The sequence below is a fragment of the Acomys minous genome (genome assembly GCF_964271855.1).
Source record: "Acomys minous genome assembly, chromosome: 14".
NCBI lineage: Eukaryota > Metazoa > Chordata > Mammalia > Rodentia > Muridae > Acomys > Acomys minous.
The window spans coordinates 36,783,124-36,807,359 of record NC_140496.1 but is presented as its reverse complement, the minus strand read 5'-3'; the positions used below and the strand labels follow the sequence as shown (position 1 = coordinate 36,807,359).

Below are 24,236 nucleotides of genomic sequence, written 5' to 3'. Positions count from 1 at the left end.
GTTCTAAGTTTCAAATATTTTATATTTGTAAAATTTACAAAATTTTGGGATCTAATTATAAATATTGAATTATTTCTATTTCAAGTACGCCCTATAACACAACTCGAAGTCATTTTACAAAGCATGAAAGTTTGAATTTTGACTAGCCTGTTACACCAGGGCAAGTATAGAGGTTCCCGCTTACTGTCATATTTATAGCCAGAAGTTTTCAGTTTTTAAATTTTATTATTATTTTTAAATTTATTGTCATTATTTTTAAATCTTTTTATTTTAGTTTGAGTAACTTTGTACCCCTGGTTGGCCTGTACCTCACTATGTAGTCTAAGCTAGCCTTAAGCTCACAGAGGTCTGCCGGCCTCCACTTCCCAAGCACTGGGATCAAAGGCATATGGCACTACACCCACCACAATTTCTTGTTTATTTTCATTGATTGATTGATTGATTGATTTTTTTGGCAGCCGTGGAGTTGGGGTGAGGCTGAAGGGTCCTCATGTTGTGGATAGGCTGACCTAAAATTCAACTTTGTAGCCCAGACAGACCTCAAACCCAAAGTGCTTCTCCTACCCTAGCCTCCCAAATGCAGAGATTATAGACACGAACTACCACACTCACTAGGAATTTGCATTTCTAATAAAGGTTGCCAAATCGTATCCCCATTAAAATACAATAATTCATGCTTGCAAGATGACTCAGTAGATAGACACTTGCTGCCAAGCTTAGCGGCCTGAGTTTAATCCTCAGTTCCTACACAGTAAGCGAGAACTAACTCCCAAAAGTTGTCCTCTGACCTCTATACTTGATCATTGGCACACACTTGCCAACATACATGCAAACAGATAAATAAATACATTGATTAATTTTACGTAATTCAAAAACATACTGACCCTGAGACTCACAGCCAAACATTGGACAATACATTGGGAGTCTTATGGAAGAGTGAGGGCAAGGATAGTAGGACCTGGAGGGGACAGAAACCAACAGAGCCAACTAAGCAGGGCCCCGATGTAGCCAGTGGCAGCTCAGACTTCATGTAAGTCCTTCAGTAAGGGGAGTGGGAGCTGTCTCTGACATGGACTCATAATTCTGCATTTTGATCACTTCCCCTTGCCAGGCCACAGGGGAAGAGGGCACGCTCAGTCCTGATGTGACTTGAAGAGCTAGGGAGGACAGAGAGGAGAGAGAATGGGAAGAGGGAGGGAGAGGGAACTGGGTGGAGAGGAGGATGGAGCTATGACCAGGATGTAAAGTGAGCTAACTAAAGAAAGAAAGAAAGAAATCCCCCAAAACAAAATTAAACAAAGCACTTCCTTAATGAATTTATAACTACAATCTTAAAATCCAATTTACTGCTAATTGTTCCTTATCATATAAAAAATTCTCATGCTTTCCTGTTCTATATATAGTTTACTATCACATGTATCTTGTGAAGTGTAATCTGTAACTTTTCTTTTTTTGTAGGCCCAAGCTCGCTGCCATAGAATTGGTCAAAACAAAGCAGTTAAAGTCTACAGATTAGTAACTCGTAACTCATATGAGCGGGAGATGTTTGACCGAGCCAGCTTGAAGTTGGGCCTAGATAAAGCTGTTTTACAGAGCATGAGTGGAAAAGACAGTAATGTCAGCGGTGTATGTATAGTTTTTCACTTGGGCTTTTGTGTTACTTTTACTTGGTTTTACCTCCAGGACCATAGCATTCATATTATTTTGTGCAAAGGGCGTTTCAGAATGGAGAAATGTTTGGTACTTTAGTGCCTGGTGTTCTGTACATGCAGCTTCAGAACTGCAGAACCTTAGGAACCTTCCAAGTCAGAGACATTCTACCTTCTCCTGTGGACATCTGTGTCATGGCTTAACATACTAGAGTTCCCGGGAGCGTCTCAGCTATTAAACAATACCAACTTCTAGCATTGGCTTTCTCTTGTAAATTATTGGCTGTGGCTTGTTTGTTGTTGTTGTAGGGTTTTGTTGTTGTTGTTTTTGTTTTTTTGGCCTTAGGTATTTAGCTTAACATTAATCATAGTACTAAACTTAGTTATTGATTTAGTTTTAGTTAAGTGGTGATTCGTGTTTTTAAAACAACAAAAATCAGTCAATAACTTTAATATATTATTTTAGTGAATTCTTTCTCACATGTGGACCAAGCCCAAAATAAGATGTTGCATGTTTTTAGTATTCTATAGGGGTAGTTCCCTTATTTTGTGATGTTTAAAGTAATATAACATCTAAAAATTACTTTTCTATTTAGATCCAGCAGCTTTCCAAAAAGGAAATAGAAGACCTGCTTCGAAGAGGTGCATATGGAGCCATCATGGAGGAGGAAGATGAAGGCTCTAAGTTCTGTGAGGAGGATATCGACCAGATTTTACTCCGTCGTACAAAAACTATTACAATTGAATCAGAAGGCCGTGGGTCAACATTTGCTAAGGTGACTCACAGTGAGGGTCAGGGCTCTCTCCAGCAATGGTCCTCTCCCTGTGGGTTGCAACCGCACACAGAGATCACGTATCGGATGCCCTGCATATCAGAGATTTACATTACAATGTATAACAGCACCACAATTACAAGTATGACATAGCAATGAAATACTCTTATGGTTGGTGTCACCACAGCTTGAGGAACTGTATTAAAAGGTCACAGCATTAAGGAGGTTGAGAACTGCTACTTTAGAGTTACAGAACTTACAGAATGAGTCTCTCTGTATATATAGCAAGAAGATTTATTAGGGTTACTTCTAGGCTGTGGTCCAGCTAACCCAACAGTGGCCAGGAATCCAAGAGTCGTTCAGTCCATGACACAGGACGTCTCACGTGGTCTTCAGTAGCACCAGAACCCCAGAGAAGTAGGTTGCAATGCCAGTGACAGAGTGGGCTTGCAAAGAAGGGTGAGGGCAAACGGGCAGAGACTTCCTTCTTCCATGTCCTTCATATAGGCTTCCAGCAAAATGTGAGGCCCAGATTAAATATGAATCTTCCCACCTCAAAGACCCAGATTAGAAGTGGGTATTCCAACCTCAAATGATTTAATTAAAAAAAAAAAACCCTCCCATGTGTTTCCAGCCAGCCATTTGGGTTTTTATTAACTGAAGATGTAGTTAAGTTGATAACCAGAACAGCCATCACAGGTCCTAATTTATAAATATGGGAGTGGTGTTTACATTTTGCTTTCCAAAAATATTTGTATCTTTTGTTTCATTTTCATCTTTGAACATACTAAATTAACTCCAATAACCACTTGTGGGTTTTTGTTTTGTTTTGCTTTGTTCTGAGAGAGCCTGTCCTGTAGCCCAGGCTGGCTTCAAACTTAGCCAAGGATACCACTGCGCAGCTGAGTGTGCTGCTTTGCCTCATAGAGTGCTGTGATCACAGTGGTATGCCAGCACCCATAGCCAGTTTTATGTTGTGCTAGGTGTCAGACCCGGGGCTCTCTGCGCACTAGGCAAGCAGTCTACCTGTTGAGCCAAGTCTTCACCTTTATAACAGATAATCTGTTCTGATCAAGTTTTACCTGTCTGTCCTCTTCTCATCCTAGTAAAATGGAATACATGTAATAACTAGAAACAGTTGTACCCATTAATCAGAAAGAAAAGGAGTAATGTGTAATAAAGACAGAACAAACTATAAGGGTGGCTAGAGGAATGGCCCAGTCGATACGTGCTCACCTTATAAGCAAAAGGACCTGAGTTTGCTCTCCAGAACCCACGCAGATGTGCTTGCCATTCTGCTGTTGGTAGGCAGAGGGCGTATGAGACAGACTGAGGAGACTGCTCAGGCATTAACATGCTGCTGCCAGCTACACAAGTGTGAGGCCCTGAGTTCAGGTCTCGATCTACTAGGTTAAAAGCCAGCACGACAAAGCAGGCTAAGTGGTGCACATCTGCACACTTAGCTCTAGACAGCCCTGGAGCTGCTGGCCAGCCTGCCTAGCTGATCAGTGAATTCTGAGTAAAATGAGAGCTTCTGCCTCAAAATAAATAGAAGGTGAGAATGATCTGTGGCCTCCACATGCACACAACACGCACACTATACACACACACACACACACACACACACACACACACACACACACACGTAATTTAAAATTTTAATTATGTATTTGTTAAATGGGGAGTACAAGTGCTATCTTAAATTAAATCCTACCATAATTTCCTTCTTTTTTGTTTATTTGTTAGAGATAGGGTCTCTGTATGTAGTTCTAGCTATCCTAAACAAGCCGGCCTAAAACTCAGAAAAATCTGTCTGCCTCTGCATCTGCCTCCAGTGAGGGGATCTTATCTTCCCATTCCCACCCTCCCTCTCTTTTCTGCACTATTCCCCACCCCAAGACCTCTGATGGGGGCCTCCTGTCCCATTGTCTGGCCTCCTCCCCCCATCAGGTTTCATTTAATGATCCTGGAGTATTTTAGAAAATATGCCTCTGTCTTACGTCGTTTCTTCTAAGAAGAAGATATTGTCCTTGCTTACTGAATGCTTTCAGGTTAACTCACAATAGTAACTTATTTATTTCTGCTCCTAAACTCTAGCCTGTGTTGGTATTAAAAAACATTTGCCTTAAACAAATGCTGTGATATTTCAAGTCACTGTATTGGAACACACCTTGAGTGTTTTTATGCCAAATTCAAATTCTGTGTACAGTAGATGCAAAGAGATAATCGTTAATTTTCAGGGTCTAAGTACTTTAAAAATTTATTCTATATTTCAGGCAAGTTTTGTAGCATCTGGAAACCGGACAGATATTTCCTTAGATGACCCCAACTTTTGGCAAAAATGGGCTAAAAAAGCAGAAATAGATATTGATGCCATCAGCGGCAGGGTAAGTATTTATGAAAATGCCATCAGGCTGTTAACTGCTTGTAGCAGATGTACATATGAACATATGTGTCTGTCATAGAGAAAGTCATCAAAATCTTAAAAGATGATGAGCAAAATACATCTGAAAAATTACACAAATCATTGAAAGAAAGAAAGAAAGAAAGAAAGAAAGAAAGAAAAGAAAAACTTGGGAAAAGGAAAATAGACAATTCTTCCTTATAAAAATTCCAGTTGATAAATGTAGAAGAAATGAGGGAAATGTAAAATCACCCCTAATCCACCGTGATAGTAATTACAGCAGGTAAATCCCTTAATGAGTGTTAAAATTACTGGGTTGTTTAAGAAAAAAAAAAAACGGGACTAGAGAGATGACTCAGTTGTTAAAGAACACTGTCTGCTCCTGAGTTCAATTCCCAGTAGCCACATGGTGACTCAGAACCATCTAAAATGGGATTAGATTCCCTCCTTTGGCATGCAGGTGTGCATGCAGGCAGAACACTCATATATATTAAATAATACAGACAGACAGACATCTTTAGAAAACAAACAGGATATTCCTGTGTTCTCAATGTATACCTTCTAAAATATGTTAAATAGACAAGCAAGACGATTAGCTTTCTACCAGAGAAGCTTAGCAAAGACTACTTGTCTAAACTGGCATGGTGGCATACACCTTTAATCCCAGCACTCTGAGGGCAGAGGCAGGGGGATTGCTGTGAGTTCAAGGCCAGCCTGGTCTACAAAGCGAGTCCAGGACTGCCAAGGCTACATAGAGAAACTCTGTCTCAAAAAATCAAAAAAATATATTACTTGTCTATAATAAGAGACATCAACATTATATACGTATTCTTTAACTACTTTGCATTGTGTTCAAAATAAAATATACCAGGACTTTATCCTCTCATCCCAGCCTCCTTGCTACTGTGGACCCTTTTCTGCTTCAGGGCTTTCCCGAGTATCTGATGTTATTTGGGGTCCCTGTTTCCGGACTTGTAAAGATATTGACTACCTTGCAAAATTCTGATTCTTTGAAAATTGTTTATATCTTAACTCCAAGCCAGCTTTTGTACTCTTCTTGCCTTGTAAACTATTACATCCTGAGTAGTATTTATTTTTAACATATCTTACTGCCAAAACTTTGGATTCCTTTTAAACAGAAACTGTCTTAAAGATTTTGTATCAGTAGTATCTACATTAGAGAAGCAGACACATGAGTTGCACTGAGTTTAGCTGAATTGGTCCTGAGGGATCACAATATTGCCTCACCTTTATATATTGGCACAATTATTTTATACAGAACTGAACGTTTCTAGATCTGCAAAATATTCATAATATGTGACCAGCATTCCAATTCCTGCACATTTTATTTTCCTTTTGTCTTTAAGGTAAACATAGGTCAAAAAATTTTTCTTCAGCCTTATGTGTTATGAAGTTGAAAGCAACCCAAATTAAGTTATTAATCAGCTTTAGATAAATAAATTATAAAGTTGAAATTGGGCCAAAATATATTATGGTGATTATAGAAGCACAGTAATTTTTATACTAATGACCAAAAATACCAATTGTTTTTAGTCTATGATTATAATGACATAAATTATACATGTATCATAACACTTTTAATAGTATTTTTAGTTGACTTGATAGCATAGAAGATCTGTTAGTTACTTATTTTTTCTAATACTATTGTTTCTATAATTTAAACATTGAAAAGTTTTATAATAAATAAAATTCTTTAAGTAACTTCCTTAAATGTAACATTAAATTTTACAGAATAGTTTAGTTATCGACACCCCAAGAATTAGGAAGCAAACCAGACCCTTTAGTGCCACAAAAGATGAATTGGCTGAATTATCTGAAGCTGAAAGTGAAGGAGAAGAAAAACCCAAACTCCGGAGACCCTGTGATCGGTCCAGTGGGTATGGAAGAACTGAATGCTTCAGAGTTGAGAAAAACCTACTGGTTTATGGGTAAGAATATTATGTATATTATTTGTCATAAGTAATTATATATAAGCTTAAATATATACTGTTTTCAATATTATTAGAATCAAAGTTTATTTAAAAGATTTGTTTATTTATTATTATGTATACAGTGCTCTGCCTGCGTGTACACCTACAGGCCAGAAGAGGGCATCAGATCACATTACAGGTGGCTGTGAGCCCCCATGTGGTTGCTGGGAATTGAACTCAGGACCTCCAGCCCCCAAGAAAGTCTATTTTAAAGTATCTCAAATTTCAATGTGTAGCATGTATTGTCTTTCTGTATTTACAATGTTTTAGTGGTCACTAACTTTAAGCTCCTCCTTCTTAAATGGCCCATGCAGTAATATGAAGCAGTGTCACTGTCTGTCCAGAGTAAGATACACTATAAATTACTATTTCATTCTTCTTTGCTCTGTACTCAAGAGAACACCTTAGTAAAACCTCATAATGACAGAACTCTTCCTTTTAACATCTTTTATGCATGAGTTAATGCTTTTTGCTCAGACCTCAGTCCATATTTCTGTGACCGTCCCCTTAACCAGGTGGGGCCGGTGGAGAGAGATTCTATCCCACGGGCGTTTCAAGAGGCAGCTGAACGAGCACGATGTAGAGATCATCTGCCGCGCGCTTCTGGCCTATTGCCTCATTCACTACCGAGGGGACGAGAAAATTAAAGGCTTCATATGGGATCTCATCACTCCCACCGAGGATGGCCAGACACGTGAGCTACAAAACCACTTAGGCAAGTATATGTGTTTCCTTAACACTCAAAAACCGAGCTTCAGAAAATGCCAGGATTGTGGATTGAGGAGGGCTTTATATCACTGTCAAATTTGTATCGCTTTGTAAACTGTTGACCTCATCGTATCCACAATGACTCGATGTAGTTGTGTCTCATTTTTCATCTTTTTCTTAGTATTCCATGGTATGCGTGTGAGATATTTTGACTTGTAGTTTCTTTAATGATGGGCGTTCTGGTTCCAGTTTGACACAGTTGAAAACAAGAGTAAGGAAGGAACTCTGTACACTCTTCTCACAACTATGGGTAAATCTTTCTCCATTGGGGGTATCTGCACCTTTAATGCCATAACTATGGTCCTTGGGTCAGTCAGACCATCTCCTGGGATCTTGTAAGCACAGAATTTTAAGGCCTCACAATCTGCTTTTTAGAGAGTCCTCAGGATCCGTATGTCTCTTGTTGGAGTATGTGAAGCAGTAGTTTGCTGTCCAAAGTGACTAGTTCACAACACAATTATTGGTATATGCAGGTATTTTTTTCACAGCTTTGCTAACAGAATGTTAATTTCTCTATAAAACAAACTTTTACCATAAAACAATTGGATTTTCTATAAAAATTAAGAATTACTGTGCCTTTAAAATTATGTTATAGTCTTGTTCTTCAGAATCACAAAATATTTTATTACCTGTCTAGCATATGGTCTTGTGCAGTGTATATGTGGTATTTTTAAAAAACAAAAAAGACAGCCGGGTGTGATGGCTCACACCTTTAATCCCAGCACTTGGTAGCAGAGGCAGATGGATCTCTGTGAGTTCGAGGCCAGCCTGGTCTACAAAGAGAGTTAATTCCAGGATAGCCAGGGCTATTACATAGAGAAACACTGTTTCCAAAAAAACAAAAACAAAACAAACAAACAAAAACCAATCAAAAAAAAAAAACCCAGCAGATTCCTAAGTTCCTTAACCATTCATTCTAGCTAGGTAGACAGACAGTAGATATAGATAAATTAATTAAGCAGCTGTAGGTTGTAATAAACACTGTGATACAATGCTATAACCTTTGCACATTTCCAAGATAGCACAGAAGCAAACTGGTTTTTTCTTTGTTTGTTTGTTTTGTTTTGTTTTTGGATGAGGTGGTCAGTTTAGGAGACAAATTAATTAATTTGAAGGACTAGTCTTTAGGTAAGGTGAAAAAAAAATCACACAAATATGATTTCACTTTCCCCGTAAAGCCCACGCATAAAGTAAAGGAAGAAATGTAAGGTATTAATCTTGATCAGCTCTATAGAATAGAAAACTTCACTTTTTCATCAAATTAATTGTAGGATTGGGACTGGTTTGGTCTCCGTTGGAGAGCGTCCTGTGCCCCGCTCTCCCGCCTACTCACTATCCTACATCTCAAGTCTGAGTGTGTTGCCGAAATCTAATGAATGGGTAGATTCTAGGTGTACATAAACAGTTTGTACCAGTGAAGAAATACCCATCCCCAGTATTAGTAGTGCTGAGAAAAAAAACCACTGTAACTTAAAATAATGTATCTTAGCAACCTCTTGAATTTAGAGACAAACAACCCAGGGAAAATGTATTATCTTTTCTAGATGCTTGTACATTAGAATATGCAGTATTAAGAAACTATTATTATTCTATTTCCAGACATGCTTTAACTTTTAGATGAAGGTAAATAACAGATTCATGAATTAAATAATATCTTTCTTTGATTTATGTCAAAACAGTGTGAGCAGTTGGAGAAAGAGTGTAGAATACGTAAATTGGCCAGAGCTGAATAGTGATTGGAGTTGGATAGTAATAGAATATGTGGCTCTATCATACTGTTCCATCTACTTTTTTACATGCTTATAGTCCACGCAAAAAGACATAGGCATAAGCCCTCAACAGTAGGGAGACTGAGAGCGGAAACAGCAATAAAAATTTGGAACATGGAAGCAAATAGAGGTGCTGACAATTTTATTAACCTTGAAAGAATTAAATCTTAGCTCATTATTTGAAAAGGGCAGAAACTCTTGTATGTTTCACACAAGAAGTCAGCAACCTCTAAAAACAGACATGAAATGGTAAGGTTATGATTGCAGCTGCTTAACGGAGGTCAGCTCCCTCATACCCGCAGTCTCTTCCAGCCAGATTCTAAACCAACGGATGCTTTTCTTGGGGAGATAAAAGATCTCTCGAGTGTGAGGTGTGAAGGTCGGAAATAAGTGTGTGTAGCCCTGGGGCAGTCTTAAGAAAGAAAACCAAAGACTGAGTGCAACGCCAAATATAATTAATGGCTGCAAAAAACTCCCACAAATTAACCTCTTTTGATCCTGCCATCACAAGCTCTGCCCATTCTTTCATAATGAAGTGCATCATTTTGAATGCTAAAAGGTAATTTTTTTAAGATTAAAAAAAAAAAACTAAACAAACCTTTCTTCTAATTTACTGGGTCTGTTGACTAGTAAGGTGACAATCAAGTGACATAGTCAAAATGGCATCATTATTAATTGCCAAGAATTAAGAGTGAAACAAGTCAGACGTCCTGGAGGTTAATAAAATGAGCACTTCTGGTTACACTGCACATTACTGCACTATGGTTAAAGTTGCTAAACTAAAGCCTCATGAGTTAGCATTGATACATCCTCCGGATTCTGTGGTTAATAAGTACGTTGCAGGACATAAGACCTAGTAAGTGAGACACAGCTTCGAATGCCAACTATTTCATCAGCGTGTGTAGTATGAGTCACAAGGGAGAAGCGTGAAATCATGGACTGCTGCTTTCTGGGACAGGCCGGAGAGGACCGTGTAGACGTTAGTCATGGTTGATTGCCTTCCTGGAAAACTGAATGATTGTGCCACTTATGATCAACCTGAACAGTGATGCTCTTTCATTCTTTTAAGGAATTCATTTAAAACTCTCAAGGACATAAAAATGACCTTAGCTATCTTTAAGACAAGACTGTTCTATGTTACTAATACGGCAAATTCTGTAAAGCAATGAGACAAATGCATGCATGTCTTACTAGTGAGCCAACAGTAGAAGAGAGGGGTAGGTTACACTGCCCGGGGAACCAAAATGAGTGTTGTCTCTGTTTGTGAAATTTAGCTTAATTTTTATAAACCATCTTAAATTGTGTTTTGAGTTGTGACCATGTCATTAGTGTTATCATTAATGTGCTAAAGACATCTGTGTAACTTGCAGAGACCCCAGAAAGCCTCCAGCAATCTCTTGCATTGGAAAAAAAAATGTTTCAAATCATAGCTTCTTGCCCAAATTATTTCTGATTTCAATCATACTTTTCATCTTAACAGGCCTCTCAGCTCCCGTGCCCAGGGGCCGAAAGGGGAAGAAAGTGAAGACTCAGACAAGCTCCTTTGATATACAGAAAGCAGAGTGGCTTCGAAAATACAACCCTGAGCAGCTCCTTCAGGATGAGGGCTATAAGAAACACGTAAAGCACCACTGCAACAAGTAGGTCGTGGGTAGTTTTGAAGCAGTTCTTTAAACATTTACTTCCTAAATGTCCTGATATTAAAACCTAGTCCAGTGATAGCTTGGTGTCCAATCTGACTTCATATGGTGTCTTCCCAGGCATTAATAATGACCATTGTGAAGAGTTTACAGTATCTTTTGTGTAGCATCAGTAATGAGGGTCATTTGATCATATATAATCTTTATTATTAAAAGATTATATAAGCAAGGGGTTGTGCACACACCTATTCTCTAGTGCTTGGAAAGCAAGGGCAGGAGACTTCATCCATGAGTTCCAGGCCAGCCTAGCTGCATAGCAAATTTTCTCTCAAACAAACAAAACAAAAAAAAATTAACAAAAGTCTATAGATACCCCTTTCCTCACTCTTTTTTCTTTAGTGACTAATGCCTTTTTCGTCTTTGGTTTGTTTTATTAATTCACTTATCTATTTATTTGTTTATTTTTAGAGTCTTGCTTCGTGTTAGGATGCTATACTATCTAAAGCAAGAAGTCATTGGAAGTGAGTGTCAAAAAGTATTTGATGGAGCTGATGCAAGGTAACGTAAATGTTTAATAACACGATTGAAGTAAAAATTATACAATGACAGAAAATTGCATAGTAAGGGGCTTTTTCATTCATTGGAGGAAAATCCCCTAGCTATGAAGAATTAACCTCTGCTTTTCTTCTGTTACTCTCATCCTTGGCTCTGTTATAAAATGCAGCAACAAAAGTGGTAGCAGTAGTTTGAAGAATTGTATGTAGCCAACATGTCTTTTGAATAGATTCACATGAAATAGATGATTAATCCATTTCTTCAGAAAAATATGGGTTATTTTGTTTTGTCTATGTTGTTGGGATCAAACCCAGGGTGCTTGTGCATGCTAGGCAAGTGCTTTACCACCCATCTACACCTCTAGCCCAGGACCCATTTTAAGTACTCTGAGGTACTGTGCAACACTGAAGATAGGGACAAGATGAATATTCATCTTAAGTAGTTTATGCTATTAGCAGAAATGAGACCACGCTTGGATGCATGCTCAGAGAAGAAGCCGAGGAAGTACCAGCAGCAGTTTTCCATTTCTAGTTTCATGTTGTTTCTTAACTACTTGCAATGTGTCTGGTTTCTCCTCTAATCTCTGCAGCATCTCTTTTAAACTTGTACACACCTTGAGCACCTACTTAGCCCCTTGCTCTCAGGAAGTATCTATAAGCAAGCCATCAACTAGAAGGGACCTCGGCTTCCAGCCAAAAAATAAGAACTAAAGTTTCCTAAACTCATTCTTTTCTTGCTTTCTTCTAACACAGCGGCCACACGAGACCTTAGCAGCACCCTGGGCTCCTGGGCTCTTGACGTGTTTCTGCTGTCCAGGCAGTCGTCTTTATCACGGGTACACTTGTAGACTTGCTCCTGCTCGCCACTCAGTGTGACTTGGGCATTGCTTCCTCCATTCCAGCTCCCTTAAGACTTGGTTCCTCGCTGGCCTCGTCACAGCACCTTCTCACCACTTAGACAGTAGACAGGACCCTTCTGTGCCCCTCCCTCTTCCCTCATTATTTAGCTTCCTTCTCCAGGATGCTAACTAAGTTCCTTAACCCCACTGCTTGCCTGTCTCTCTGTTCCTTATGCCTATTGTAAGTCAGTTATCTACCTACTTACTGCCTTTCTCTAAGCAACTGAACATTGCTATAAAAAAAAAGCACAATGGGAAATGGATTTCCCTCAAATCCATGAATATCCTCCAAAATCAAGTGAAATGAAGTACAGACTATTTACCACATTGGCTATTAAACCAATTTACTCATCTCATCAAAGCACCCTTCCAACTCACCAACAATGCCTTATAATCACCTGGTGACATATTTCATAGAAAAACAGCCAGCCACTACCTACTTGTCTCCATGTCTACGTACCTGTCCCCTCAGGCAACAAATGCCTCTTCTTTGCCAGTGCTCCTGTGCCTTGGAACACATCTCTTCTGTTCACTTAAGAACCTTACTTTTGTAGTAATCTTTCTTTCCTGAGCCCTTTCTCTCCCCCCTCCCTTCTCTCATATACACACATGTTCATATTGCTCACTTACCATAAAAAAAGGAAAGAGCCTCTATAATCTATATCTTAGCACTATGTTTTTCTGCTGCCCTTCTCAACAGACTCCTGGGTTTTCGGTTTCTCCTTCTTTCTTTGTACTTTTCATCAGCCCATTCTAACTAATCTCTCCTTTCCATGATTGCACAAAAGTATTTCTAAGCATAGACAGTGACCACAGCTATCAATTCTGTTTCCTTTCTTTCTCTCTTTCTTTCTTCCTTTGCCTTCCTTCCAAAAGTGTCCATGCCACTTCTCTACCCACCAATCCTGTCCTTGCATTCCCATCCGTAAGACTTCTCCATCATACTGAATGTGCTCCATGTTGCTCTGGTGTGAATCTTGAGTCTTCTTCCCCCATCATGAATTAGAACCCATCAGCTCCATGAAAAATGTGTCTGTGAGTACCTTCCCTCTCCTCTACTAAATCTCTAGTCCAGCCTCAATTCTCTTTTTAAATTTCTGCTGAGACCTATGAATTAAGTATCCTTGCCTCCACAAAACTCTCTGCATCTTGTCCTCCAAACAGCAGCCAGAGAGATTTTTTTCAAAGCAATGGCACATCTCTTCAAAATGTCCTCTTAAAACGGAATCCAAATTCCAGATAACCTAAGGTAGTCCGACATAATTCTCTGACTTCCTTCACTCTGTGCCTTACTCCCAGCCACTCTTGTTTTTGTTCACCCAACAGGTCAAGCTCTTACTATGTTGTTCTGGTCCAAGTATGCTTTGCCCAGATCTCCCAAAGAACTGTCCATTCAAGTGGCTCTGCAGTTAAGTGCACTGTCTGTTCTTTCAGAAGACCCAAGGATAGATGCTCAAAACTCTGTAGCTCCAGGTCCATGGGACCTGACACTCTCTTCCAGCCACCAAGAGCGCAGAAGTGCCACATAGATAAGCATGCAGGCAAAGCACCCATATACATATAATTAAAGGGGGGGGGGGGACGACTCTCCATTCATGGAATTCAAGTTTCAGCTGACCTGTGCCCTCTCGTGTAGGCCTTCCTGTCCGTACCTTCTAAAGGAGCCGCCAGTCATTTACCACTTCCTTTTTTTTTTTTTTTAACTGTCTCTTAATTTCTTTACTATTCAAAACTCTTTCTTCTGTTGCAATTCAGGTTGCTGTCTTATATGTCATTGTGTTCTCATCCTTACCTTCTATGGCTGGGATTCTAGATAGCTGTAGAGCACTTGCCTAACACACGAGGCCCTAGGTTCAGTTCCCAGCACTCCCCTCCCCAAATGGGGATCTGAAAGATCTTAAAATAGTAAGTACTCAATTGTTGAGCAATTGCCTCTTTTCCTTGGCCTCTGCTCTACTTTTGGTTTCCTGATCATTATTCTGTTGATTATTTCTTTACTTTTCTTTTAAAAAATAAATGTACTTCTGTTTAGATTTTATCAAGCTTACACCTCCCCACCAGGCTCCTGTCCTGGGTCGTTCTGGAGCACATTGCCTTGATATTTGAGATCAACTACCATCCCTTGCTCACCACTTGGCTTTAATTATTTGGGGGTTGTCATCTTGGTGGTTTAAGTTGCTATTTCTATGCTAATGTGTTCAGATCTGTATCTCAAGACTGTCTTCTTGCTTACTTCAAAATCACATTTCTCACAGGTGCCGTGATTAACCACTCTTGCTGAGAACATTTTCTTTCTCTCCTTGTTCTGTTTGGCCCCTTCTTTTCCTTTGTCATGTGGACTAAGCCTGTCTTTCTGCCTCTTCAAGTCTGTGTTGAGGCATATACCATATCATGCCATTGACCATAAATTATTGCAGGTGCCTCTTTACAAAGGCAGGGGCATCTGTTTTAATTGATTGCAGTTATTGGTAGTAAACATTTTGAATGAAAGGCTTAACTAAGGAAGTTTAAAAAGGAAATATTACATCATTTTTTTAAAGGCAGAAATCAATTACTTGGGAGGCTGAAACCGAATAAACAGAACTTTTAGGTCAGCCTGATTTACATAGTGAATTCTAGTCAGCTTGGCCTACATATTAAGACAATGCTCTCAGAAACACAAACCAAACAGAACAAAGAACCACCAAAAATCACAGCATATGCAAGTCTGTCTTATATCCCTTTTGCTAACAGTTCACAAACACCTCGTATTCATGTGGGCACTCAAACTTGAACCATAAACTGTACGTATACCGATTGATGTTTTCACAAGCAGGAACATTTTCAATCTGTTCATCACAATGAGACGGGCCTAAAGCGCCACCTGGTGGTGGACAAGGGAGACGATCTGAACTACTTTTCCCTTTTCTCCTTTGAGTTAGAAACTCTATCAAAAATATTTCCTTTAGCTATGTTTATCTTTTTCAACTTTTAACAAATAGCAAGAAAATCATTCACTCTCTCTTTTTCTCTGCTAAGCCGTTTTTTTCAACTTTGGCTTTTATAGCAAAGATATAATAAAGTATCTATTTAAATTGTTGACAGATTATAGAGGTCTTTTCACCCACAGTCTCAACTGCCAACAACAAAAATGAGCGGCTCATCTTGTATTTACTAAACCCTTGGAAAACTTTATTTCTATTGTCCAGGCCTTCTCTTTCAAGGCCACTGCTGGTCTCATGAAGGGGTCTTTGCCTAGTCCAGTAGCACACGGGCCATTTGTCTGCTTGGTTTTATATGACAAACAAATTACAAAAGGACCTTTGCCATAGAATTTAATTATTACCAGAAAACTTAGCATGTTAAATCTAAAGGTCATTGCTAATTAATTTAGGAAATTAGAGTGATAAGACAGAGATGGCATTACTTTGTATTATATTATTTCTCTAAATCTTTAAACTTTGTAATTTCATGAAATCACATAGCAAAATTCTCAGATCGTTTTGTTTTCTGTAGCATACTCCATTCAGGTTCTACCCTTTGACTACTGAGTATCAGGAAACATGCACAAGGACAGATGTGGGAGTGCACGCGTGCACGCACACACACACACAAACACCATACTTGCCAGTCATCAAACATTAGGAATATATATTTTAGCCTATACATGTTTTAAATCACTGATAAAGAAATGAACAGACCTACAGTTTAGGTTGTCAGCTGTGCTATTTGGAGAAAGTTTCAGAGATAATAGTTTCATCTGGTGGGAGGGAGTTTACTTGAGCTCACCAGCTCTTTCTTACTCATAAAACAGCCAACTTGCCAAAGCATTATGGGTTATTATCAGAGTTTGTAATAATCTGACATTGCTATTTTATATCTTTATTGCTATTGTATCAGAATAATAATTATATAAATACAAAAGTAGTGCTTTGTATGGTTTAATTAAATTATGAGTCAAAACCTAACTTTTTAAGTGTGATCTTCTTAACAAAACTGATTAGGGATTAGCCATAACTTTATTGTGCAACACAAAGCTCTTCCTTTGCCCCTTTAGAACCTAACTTTCTCATATACAAGGTATTTCAACCAGATGATTGTGAGTCTTGCTTTAATGGCTGAACCATCTCTCCAGCCCTCAACCAGATGGTTTTTTTTAAACCAAGCTATTTACTACCATAACATTCCAGTGAAATGCTTTGTGTGCAGATGAGTGAGAAGACTACGCCTTATAAGAACCAGATAGTAACGTTGGCTGAAATGTACTTATTTTACTGAATGAATCGAATGTTAGTTCATTTTATGGTTTCTTTGTTGCTGTTGTATCATTTATACCTTTTGCCTCCTTTATGCATATTTATAAAATTAATAATGTTGTGCTCTTTTTAAGTGACATTGATGTTTGGGTACCAGAACCAGACCATTCAGAGGTTCCTGCTGCATGGTGGGACTTTGATGCCGATAAATCACTTCTCATTGGAGTTTTCAAGCATGGTAAGAAAGCAGGGAGAGAAATTTCTATGGATTATGGAATCCCACTGTTACTTAGTTTATTGGTTTTCTATACTTCATTTCCTTTCCAGAAGGTGGCATTTGTGACTTGTCCTCTGGGCTGTCAGTTTTACCCAGTTATCTCTCTTAGGAAAAGTTACATGAACTATGTATGTGATCAGTTTATTCTTTTTATATATATGTATGTATTTTTGTTGTTGTTGTTGTTAGATGTATTAATTGGTTTTTTTGTTTGTTTGTTTGTTTGTTTTTTGAGACAGGGTCTCTTTATGTTAGCACTGGCTGTCCTAGAGTCACTTTGTAGACCAGGCTGGCCTCGAACTCACAGTGATCTGTTAGATGTATTTATTATTGTTTTATATGTTTGAGTGTTTTGTCTCCATGCACGTACGTGCTCTATGTGCGTGCCTGGTCCCTTCAGATGCCAGAAGATGGCATCAGATCGGCTGGAACCAGAGTTACAGATGGTTGTGAGCCACTATGTGGGTGCTGGGAACAAACTTGCGTTTGCGGCAGAATACCGGCGCTCTTTATTGCTGAGTCATCTCTCCAACTCTGTTTTTCTTGTTTAAGATTTTATTGTTAATGATATGTGCATGTGAAGCCCACATTGTCCCAAAAAAGGAATGTTGGGTCACCTGGAGGTGAAATTAAAGGCTGCTATAGCAGCCTAACATGAGTGCTGGGAACTAAACTTGGGACTTCTAGAAGAGCAGGAACACTCCTAACCACTGGACCCTCCCCTATTTTTCTTTGTAACAGATAAATTTAAATTTTATTAGACTGTGCAATATTTGTAATGATTTCAAGGCAGCATATTTAACCTATATTACTTAAATAGAATATTTCTTCAAGCCCCAAGTATCAGTCCCTCTACATATAAGGAATTCTTGTATTTACCCAAATCTCTCCATGCTCTCTTCCTTTGTAATTGCTGGTGCTTCCAGGTTATGAAAAATATAACACCATCCGAGCAGACCCAGCGTTGTGCTTCTTGGAAAGAGTGGGAAAGCCTGATGACAAAGCTGTTGCTGCTGAACAGAGAGCAAATGACTACATGGATGGGTATGTATGTACGCTCACTCTCCATGTGTGCTCTGTTTCTATTTCAAGCATATTTTTAGTCAGTAAGGTTTATCTTTTTCCTTTAGATTTATTTATTTTATTGCTTAGTGTGTTTTGCTTACGTGTATGTATGTTGAACAACATTTGTGTGCCTGGTGCCCTCAAAAGTCAGGAAAGGGCTTTGGATGCCCCGGGACTGGAGTTAATAGAGTTGAGAACCACTGAGGTGAGTGACAGGAATCAAACCTGGTTTACTACAAGAGCAACAAGTGCTCTAACCACTAGGCCTACTTTCCAACCTGAGCCTCATCTTTGTGTGTTTGTGTTGGGTTTGTGTTAGTGTGACCATGTGCGTGGAGGGCATGGGTCAACTTCAGGCCTTGCCTACCTTGTTTTTTTGAGAGAGATCTCTCATTAGGGCCTCCCTGATTGGGCAAAGCTGGTAAGTGAGCAAGCCCCAGAGATCTTCCCATCTGTGCCTTCCTCCCATTGGGATCCCCAGTGTATACCACCAGTGTATACCATCTGGCTTTTTCTCTGGTGCTAGTCATCAATTTGACCTTTAAGACAACTGAAGGAATCATCAATCCATCACAGTAATTAGAACATTTGTTATTCTAACAGGGATGTGGAAGACCCAGAATACAAACCTGCCCCAGCTATCTTTAAAGATGATATAGAGGTATGTTTTAAATCATGTTTTGAAGGCCTCAGTATTAGGTACTCCTTGTAAATAAGTGATCAACTTAAGTTGACCAACATCACAAATAATCTTTACGATTGCTCAACATCCCCTTCTAGCCAAGATGAAGGCTGGTGTGGACGTGTAAATATAATGCAGTTTGCCTGTATTTTACACTTTTTAGAACTAAGAAGTACAACATCTTGGGACAAAACCTGAAAACTGAGTAAAGGTTGATACTAAGGTAAACTTGAAGACATAGAAATCATACCTCCATGAAAAGGATTGCAATAAAAGATAGCTCCTAGAGGGATCCTAAGGTGCCATAGTAATTTAAACAAAGAAAGTTAGTGTCAATAATTACTAGCTATGATAGTGGGATTTCAGTAATGAGAGCTTGGCTTATACAAGTGAAATGAATATTGGAACGTCAATAAAAGGAGGCTTGCAACTCTAATGAATGAAACCTCAGTGGTGGGAAGAGAGAAAAAACTTCCTCAAGTCTTCCTGTGGCTTATACATGTACACCATGGTTGACATACACACATGCATGCACACAGTAGTTACATAAAAATAATACATAAGTAAATGTGAGAAAATTAAGAGAGAGGTAATCTACCATTCATAGTACTCAGAGTCCCCAAGGAGGATTCACATCCTGGTGTGGACTAAAATCCAGGCTTTAATGGGAAGACATGGCTGTTGGTTATTTAACAGCCAACAAGTTACTCTGCATCCACACACGAAAGCCTTACTAGAGATCTCCCTGCAGGTGGCTGGAAGCATTTCTTACAGTTGCTAAGGGCACTTTCCTCAAGAAAAGTCTTACTATAGACATTTTTCTGGAAAGCACTCAGGGTGGAGATCGGAAGGAAGAGCATCTTCTTAGCAGGAGCTGGGCTCTGGAAGAGGCCATGCTGGGACCTGAGCAGTAGAGAGGGCTTCCCCAGCAGTAGGAAGCAAATGTTTTGTCTTTTCTCCTATGGTATCTGTCTATAGTTTCTTCTACTGACAACCCTTAATGTCCTAGTGACTGTCAACAGGAAAATAAAAGTTGAGAGATGAGATAGCGTGATAGTACATGCCATCTGCCTAGCAGACGTCCCAAAAGGAATGGATGGCTGTCATGCACAAGGGCACTATTTGAAAGAGGTTTCAGTTGTAAAGACATGAATTCTCAGTATTAGTAAAATGAAATCCACATCCTGATACAACTGTAGATCCTCCAAACAAGGCAAGGTTAAAGGCAACCATAGCAAAAGAGGCTCACCTACAACAGGATTTGCCATGCTTCTGACTGCAGCACTTTCCACAATAGTAATGCAGAAGTCTAAATTTGTGACAGCTCTGGGATATCCAGTTGAACTGTTCTATTGGCAGACAGAAGTTGAATCTACATACAAACAGTTTGAGCTAAAGAAAAGACAGATAGTTTAGCAAATAGGAATAAGTGTATCTTTAAGGTGATACATAAAACAGGAAAAGCAGCCCAACAGTAAATCCTAAGGCAGCTCAGGACCAAAGTACTATGACAAAGGGAAACTCTCTTTGAAGGATACCAAGAAAAGAAAGTAATTTCATTAACAAGTGACTGATTTAAAATGTCAGAGGAAACAGAGAAATAGTAATTGTGAGAACTCAGCCAAGAAGTTGTGTTTTGTTTTTGCTAAGTGGATTGATACAAATTCTTTTGTGGGCAAGAGGTAATAGTATTTTAGTTCATTAAGTTCCTAGGTTAATTCATAGCTGAGGCTTTGAAAAGAAGTTTGTTTCTTTTTTCTTTCTTTCTTTCTTTTTAAATTTTGGTTCAATTACTTTGTGACAAATGTCTGTCTTTTTTAAAGGATGATGTTTCCTCACCTGGAGATCTCATTATAGCAGATGGAGGTAGGTTGTACTTTTTCACTTAGCAGTACTCATAAACTATGAGATCAACCAAATCACCTTTTTGTTTTTTGTTTTGTTTTGTTTGTTTGAGACAGGGTGTCCTAGACTTGCTTTGTAGACCAGGCTGGCCTTGAACTCACATCAGTCCCCTTGCGTCTGCTTCCCGAGTGCTGAGATTAAAGGTGTGTGCCACCATGCCTGGCTCCTTTTTGTATTTCTAATTCATATGAGTATATTGACTACTGCTGTGCTTGTCATAGAAACTGTTTATTGGGAAGGTAACCGTACTATTAGTTCTTGCAAATCATTAGCTCTGAATTATAGAATAGACAGTTTGACTATGGCTTGGTTATTAAACTTACATGTGAGATTACATCATTAAATTTCAATGCACTAATAATGCATTTAATTTTTTATTAGTTCTATATAAACGTTAGGGAACAGCCTTATTACTCAGTCTCTACAAAACTAACTGAGCAAGACCTTTTACTGTTATTTTATTGTTGTGGTGTTTTGCAGGGTATGTGTGTGTGAGAGAGAGAGAGAGCTATGGTATTTACTTGTGTTTTTAGACAGGGGTCTCATGTATCTGATCTTCCCAAGTGCTGGGGCAAACACCTGGACATTACGCTTGCTAGGCAAACACTCTTCCCCCTGAGCTCCATTCCCAGTCTCCATAGTGGATTTTTGATATATATATTTAAATACACAATTTTCTACCTAATGGCTTTAAAACTGCTTTGATTGTCAACTGATACAAATTCAATAAAAAAAAACTTTGATGATCCCTAAGTTTACTGTGTTTAGCATCCCATTGACTGGCTTTTAATTTATTTAAGTCATTGAATATATGCAAGGCAATATGATATCGTAGACTCTGGAATTCCAAGAGGGGTACTTCTGTGCCAGAAAAATCCCGTTTAAATAGGAAGCGTCATGACTGCACTTTACCATATCTTTCTTACTTCTCATACTGTAGCGCTTTTTAAAGCTATAAACACCTTTTTCCTTTAAGACAAGGCCTCACTGGCTGTCTTAGCCCTGGTTATCTTAGAACTCACTATAGAGACCATCCTGGCCTCAAACTCAGAGATCTGACCGTACTGTGTCTGTGTCTCATGTGCTGGGTTTAAGGTGTGTACTACCATGCCCAGCCACTTTTTTTTTTTTTAAACAATAACAGATTTGGTTGGTTTACGTCCTATAATCAGAGTGAGGGTAAAAACATAAGTATAACGTTTTTTACTTTTGTGAACGTCATATAATATCTGCTTAGGTTTTATTATTGTTATTGATACAAGTTTCTTTAAATATAGATGGTCAATTGATGGAAGGGGATAAAGTTTATTGGCCTACTCCGTCAGCTCTGACCACACGGTTGAGACGTCTCATCACTGCCTATCAGCGAACTAATAAAAACAGACACATCCAGCAAATACAACCAACCTTCCCAGTGCCTGCCAGTGTCACACAGCCTCTCTACGAAGAAGCCCCCCTTAGCCCTAAAATGGCAGCGAAGATAGAGAGGCAGCAGAGGTGAGACAGTTGCACTGCTTTAATATACAATATCTACGTATGCTTGTTCATTCTCAAGATTAGGACGTTGTTGGGTTATATATGCAGAATTATGAAAAAACTAGCAAGGATTATTATCTTATATTTATAATACCTATTTCATGCTTAATCAGTTTTGTCATTTTTACTAACATTGAAAAATTTTAAGAAATGAAGGCTTATCATAGAATTTTAAATTTTTAATAGATCCAAAGCTTAAATTATATTAAATATAGTCTTATCTATCTTATTTTATGTTAAAACATTTATAACATTTAAGAATGTATGGAAAGCAGTCCCACCTCTACAAGCACAAAAGGCTGAATTGTTGGAACTATTATTGGATGGAGAAGTGAGAGATGTTAAAACAGGGGAGCCAGGCATGGTGGTGCACGCCTTTAATCCCAGCACTCGGGAGGTAGAGGCAGGCAGACTCTATGACTTCAACGCCAGTTTGTTCTATATAGTGAGTTCCAGGACGGCCAGGGCTACGTAAAGAGACCCTGTCTTAAAATGAAACAAGACAAGAAAGCTTCTCAATCACAAAAGTTTTAACTTCTTTCCTTAGAATGTTTTCACGATTTATTCATGCATTTTTATCTGTATATGCATGTATACCTGGTGCCTAAGCAGGTCAGAAGGGGGAGTTGAGTGTCCTGGATCTAGAGTTGCAAATGGTTGTGAGCCTTCTGTTTGTTTGAGACAGTCCTCTGTGTAGCCCTGGCTGTCCTCAAACTCACAGAGATCCACCTACCTCTGCTTCCCCGAGTGCTGGGGTTACAGGTGTCTGCCACTGCACGGGGCTGGTTGTAAGCCTTCTTATGCATGCAAGGAACCAAACCCAGGTATTCTGCATGGACAATAAACCCTTCTAACTGCTGAACCATTAGTTTAGCCCCATGAAATTTGAAAAATATATTTGTGTGTATGTATGTGCACATATGGAGACTAGAGGTCAGCCGAGGCTTCTGTTCCTCAGGACACTGTGTACCTTGTTGTGAATCACACTCTGGCCAGGAAGCCCCAGACACGCCTGTCTTTCTTGTTTGTTTTTACTTATTTTTATTATTTTAATTATGTATATGTAGCAGGTAAATGTACATGAATTTGAGTGCCCATAGAGGTTAGAGGCATCAGATTTTCATGGAACTGGAGTCACAGGCAGCTGTAAGCCACCTGATATGGGTGCCAGGACTTAAATTCAGGTCCTTGGGAACAGCAGTATATGCTGTTAACCACTGAGCCATGTCTCTAACCTCCATCACTGCCTGCGCCATCTCACCCAGATTTTTTTTTTTTCTTTTTACTGTTCTGGGGATCAGACTCTGACACTTGTGCTTGTAAACTAAGCACTGTGTTGACTGATCTATCTTACCAGCCCCAAAAGCTTCAGTTTCTTAAATATGATAAAAAAAAAATGAAAAAGAATACAGAGTATATCAGTAACCTGGGTTCTTTGTTAAATCTAGGTCCTTGAATTTCCTTCATTATACTCTTCTTTTGTTTAATTTATACCCATTCATTTTACCTAGAATTTAGTTTGTGTGGCACCCAGTATGTTAAAATTGCAAAATACTATTATTTCTATAAATATTTCCTTGTAGTCATCCGTTGTTGTGCAGCAGTCACCCCCAAACAGCATGTGAAAGTAGTGTCCGCTTTCAGTTTGTATTCATTCTTTAGATTCTCATTAGGTAGTTCCTCTCCTCGTGATCTGTTGCTTTGGTTCTAGAATAGGTGGGAAATCAAAAGTAGCCTTACTCATGTGGATGGCAGTTGGTGTCAGCCTAGATTTCACCTTCTAAGGAGGGACCTTCCACGTGCCTAAGGCTGCTGCTACTAATTATTATTATATATTTTTCTTTTTCATTGTTGTCATTTTCTATGATTTTAAATAATATCTAAAATAATATAAACTCATTATAGATGTTTCCTTTTTTTAAAGATGTATTTATTTATTATGTATACAGTGCTCTGTCTGAATGTACACCTGCAGGCCAGAAGAGGGCATCAGATCTCATTAAAGATGGTTGTGAGTCACCATGTAGTTGCTGAGAACTGAACTCAGGACCTTTGGAAGAGCAGTCAGTGCCCTTAACCTCTGAGCCAT

General features: G+C 38.9%; 1 protein-coding gene across 11 annotated transcripts in view; it reads left to right on the top strand.

The window, feature by feature from the left end:
- The window catches only part of CHD9 (chromodomain helicase DNA binding protein 9), a 171,210-nt gene that overhangs the window by 114,636 nt on the left and 32,338 nt on the right, over positions 1–24,236 (top strand). For all 11 annotated transcript variants that reach the window (XM_084757124.1, XM_084757123.1, XM_084757121.1 and 8 more), the window contains 12 exons: positions 1,459–1,626; positions 2,246–2,425; positions 4,699–4,809; positions 6,579–6,775; positions 7,333–7,532; positions 10,835–10,994; positions 11,463–11,552; positions 16,817–16,920; positions 17,886–18,003; positions 18,628–18,685; positions 20,530–20,572; positions 21,889–22,108. In XM_084757124.1, the coding sequence (XP_084613250.1) occupies positions 1,459–1,626; positions 2,246–2,425; positions 4,699–4,809; positions 6,579–6,775; positions 7,333–7,532; positions 10,835–10,994; positions 11,463–11,552; positions 16,817–16,920; positions 17,886–18,003; positions 18,628–18,685; positions 20,530–20,572; positions 21,889–22,108 (1,649 nt within the window). The remainder of the gene's footprint in view (positions 1–1,458; positions 1,627–2,245; positions 2,426–4,698; positions 4,810–6,578; positions 6,776–7,332; positions 7,533–10,834; positions 10,995–11,462; positions 11,553–16,816; positions 16,921–17,885; positions 18,004–18,627; positions 18,686–20,529; positions 20,573–21,888; positions 22,109–24,236) is intronic.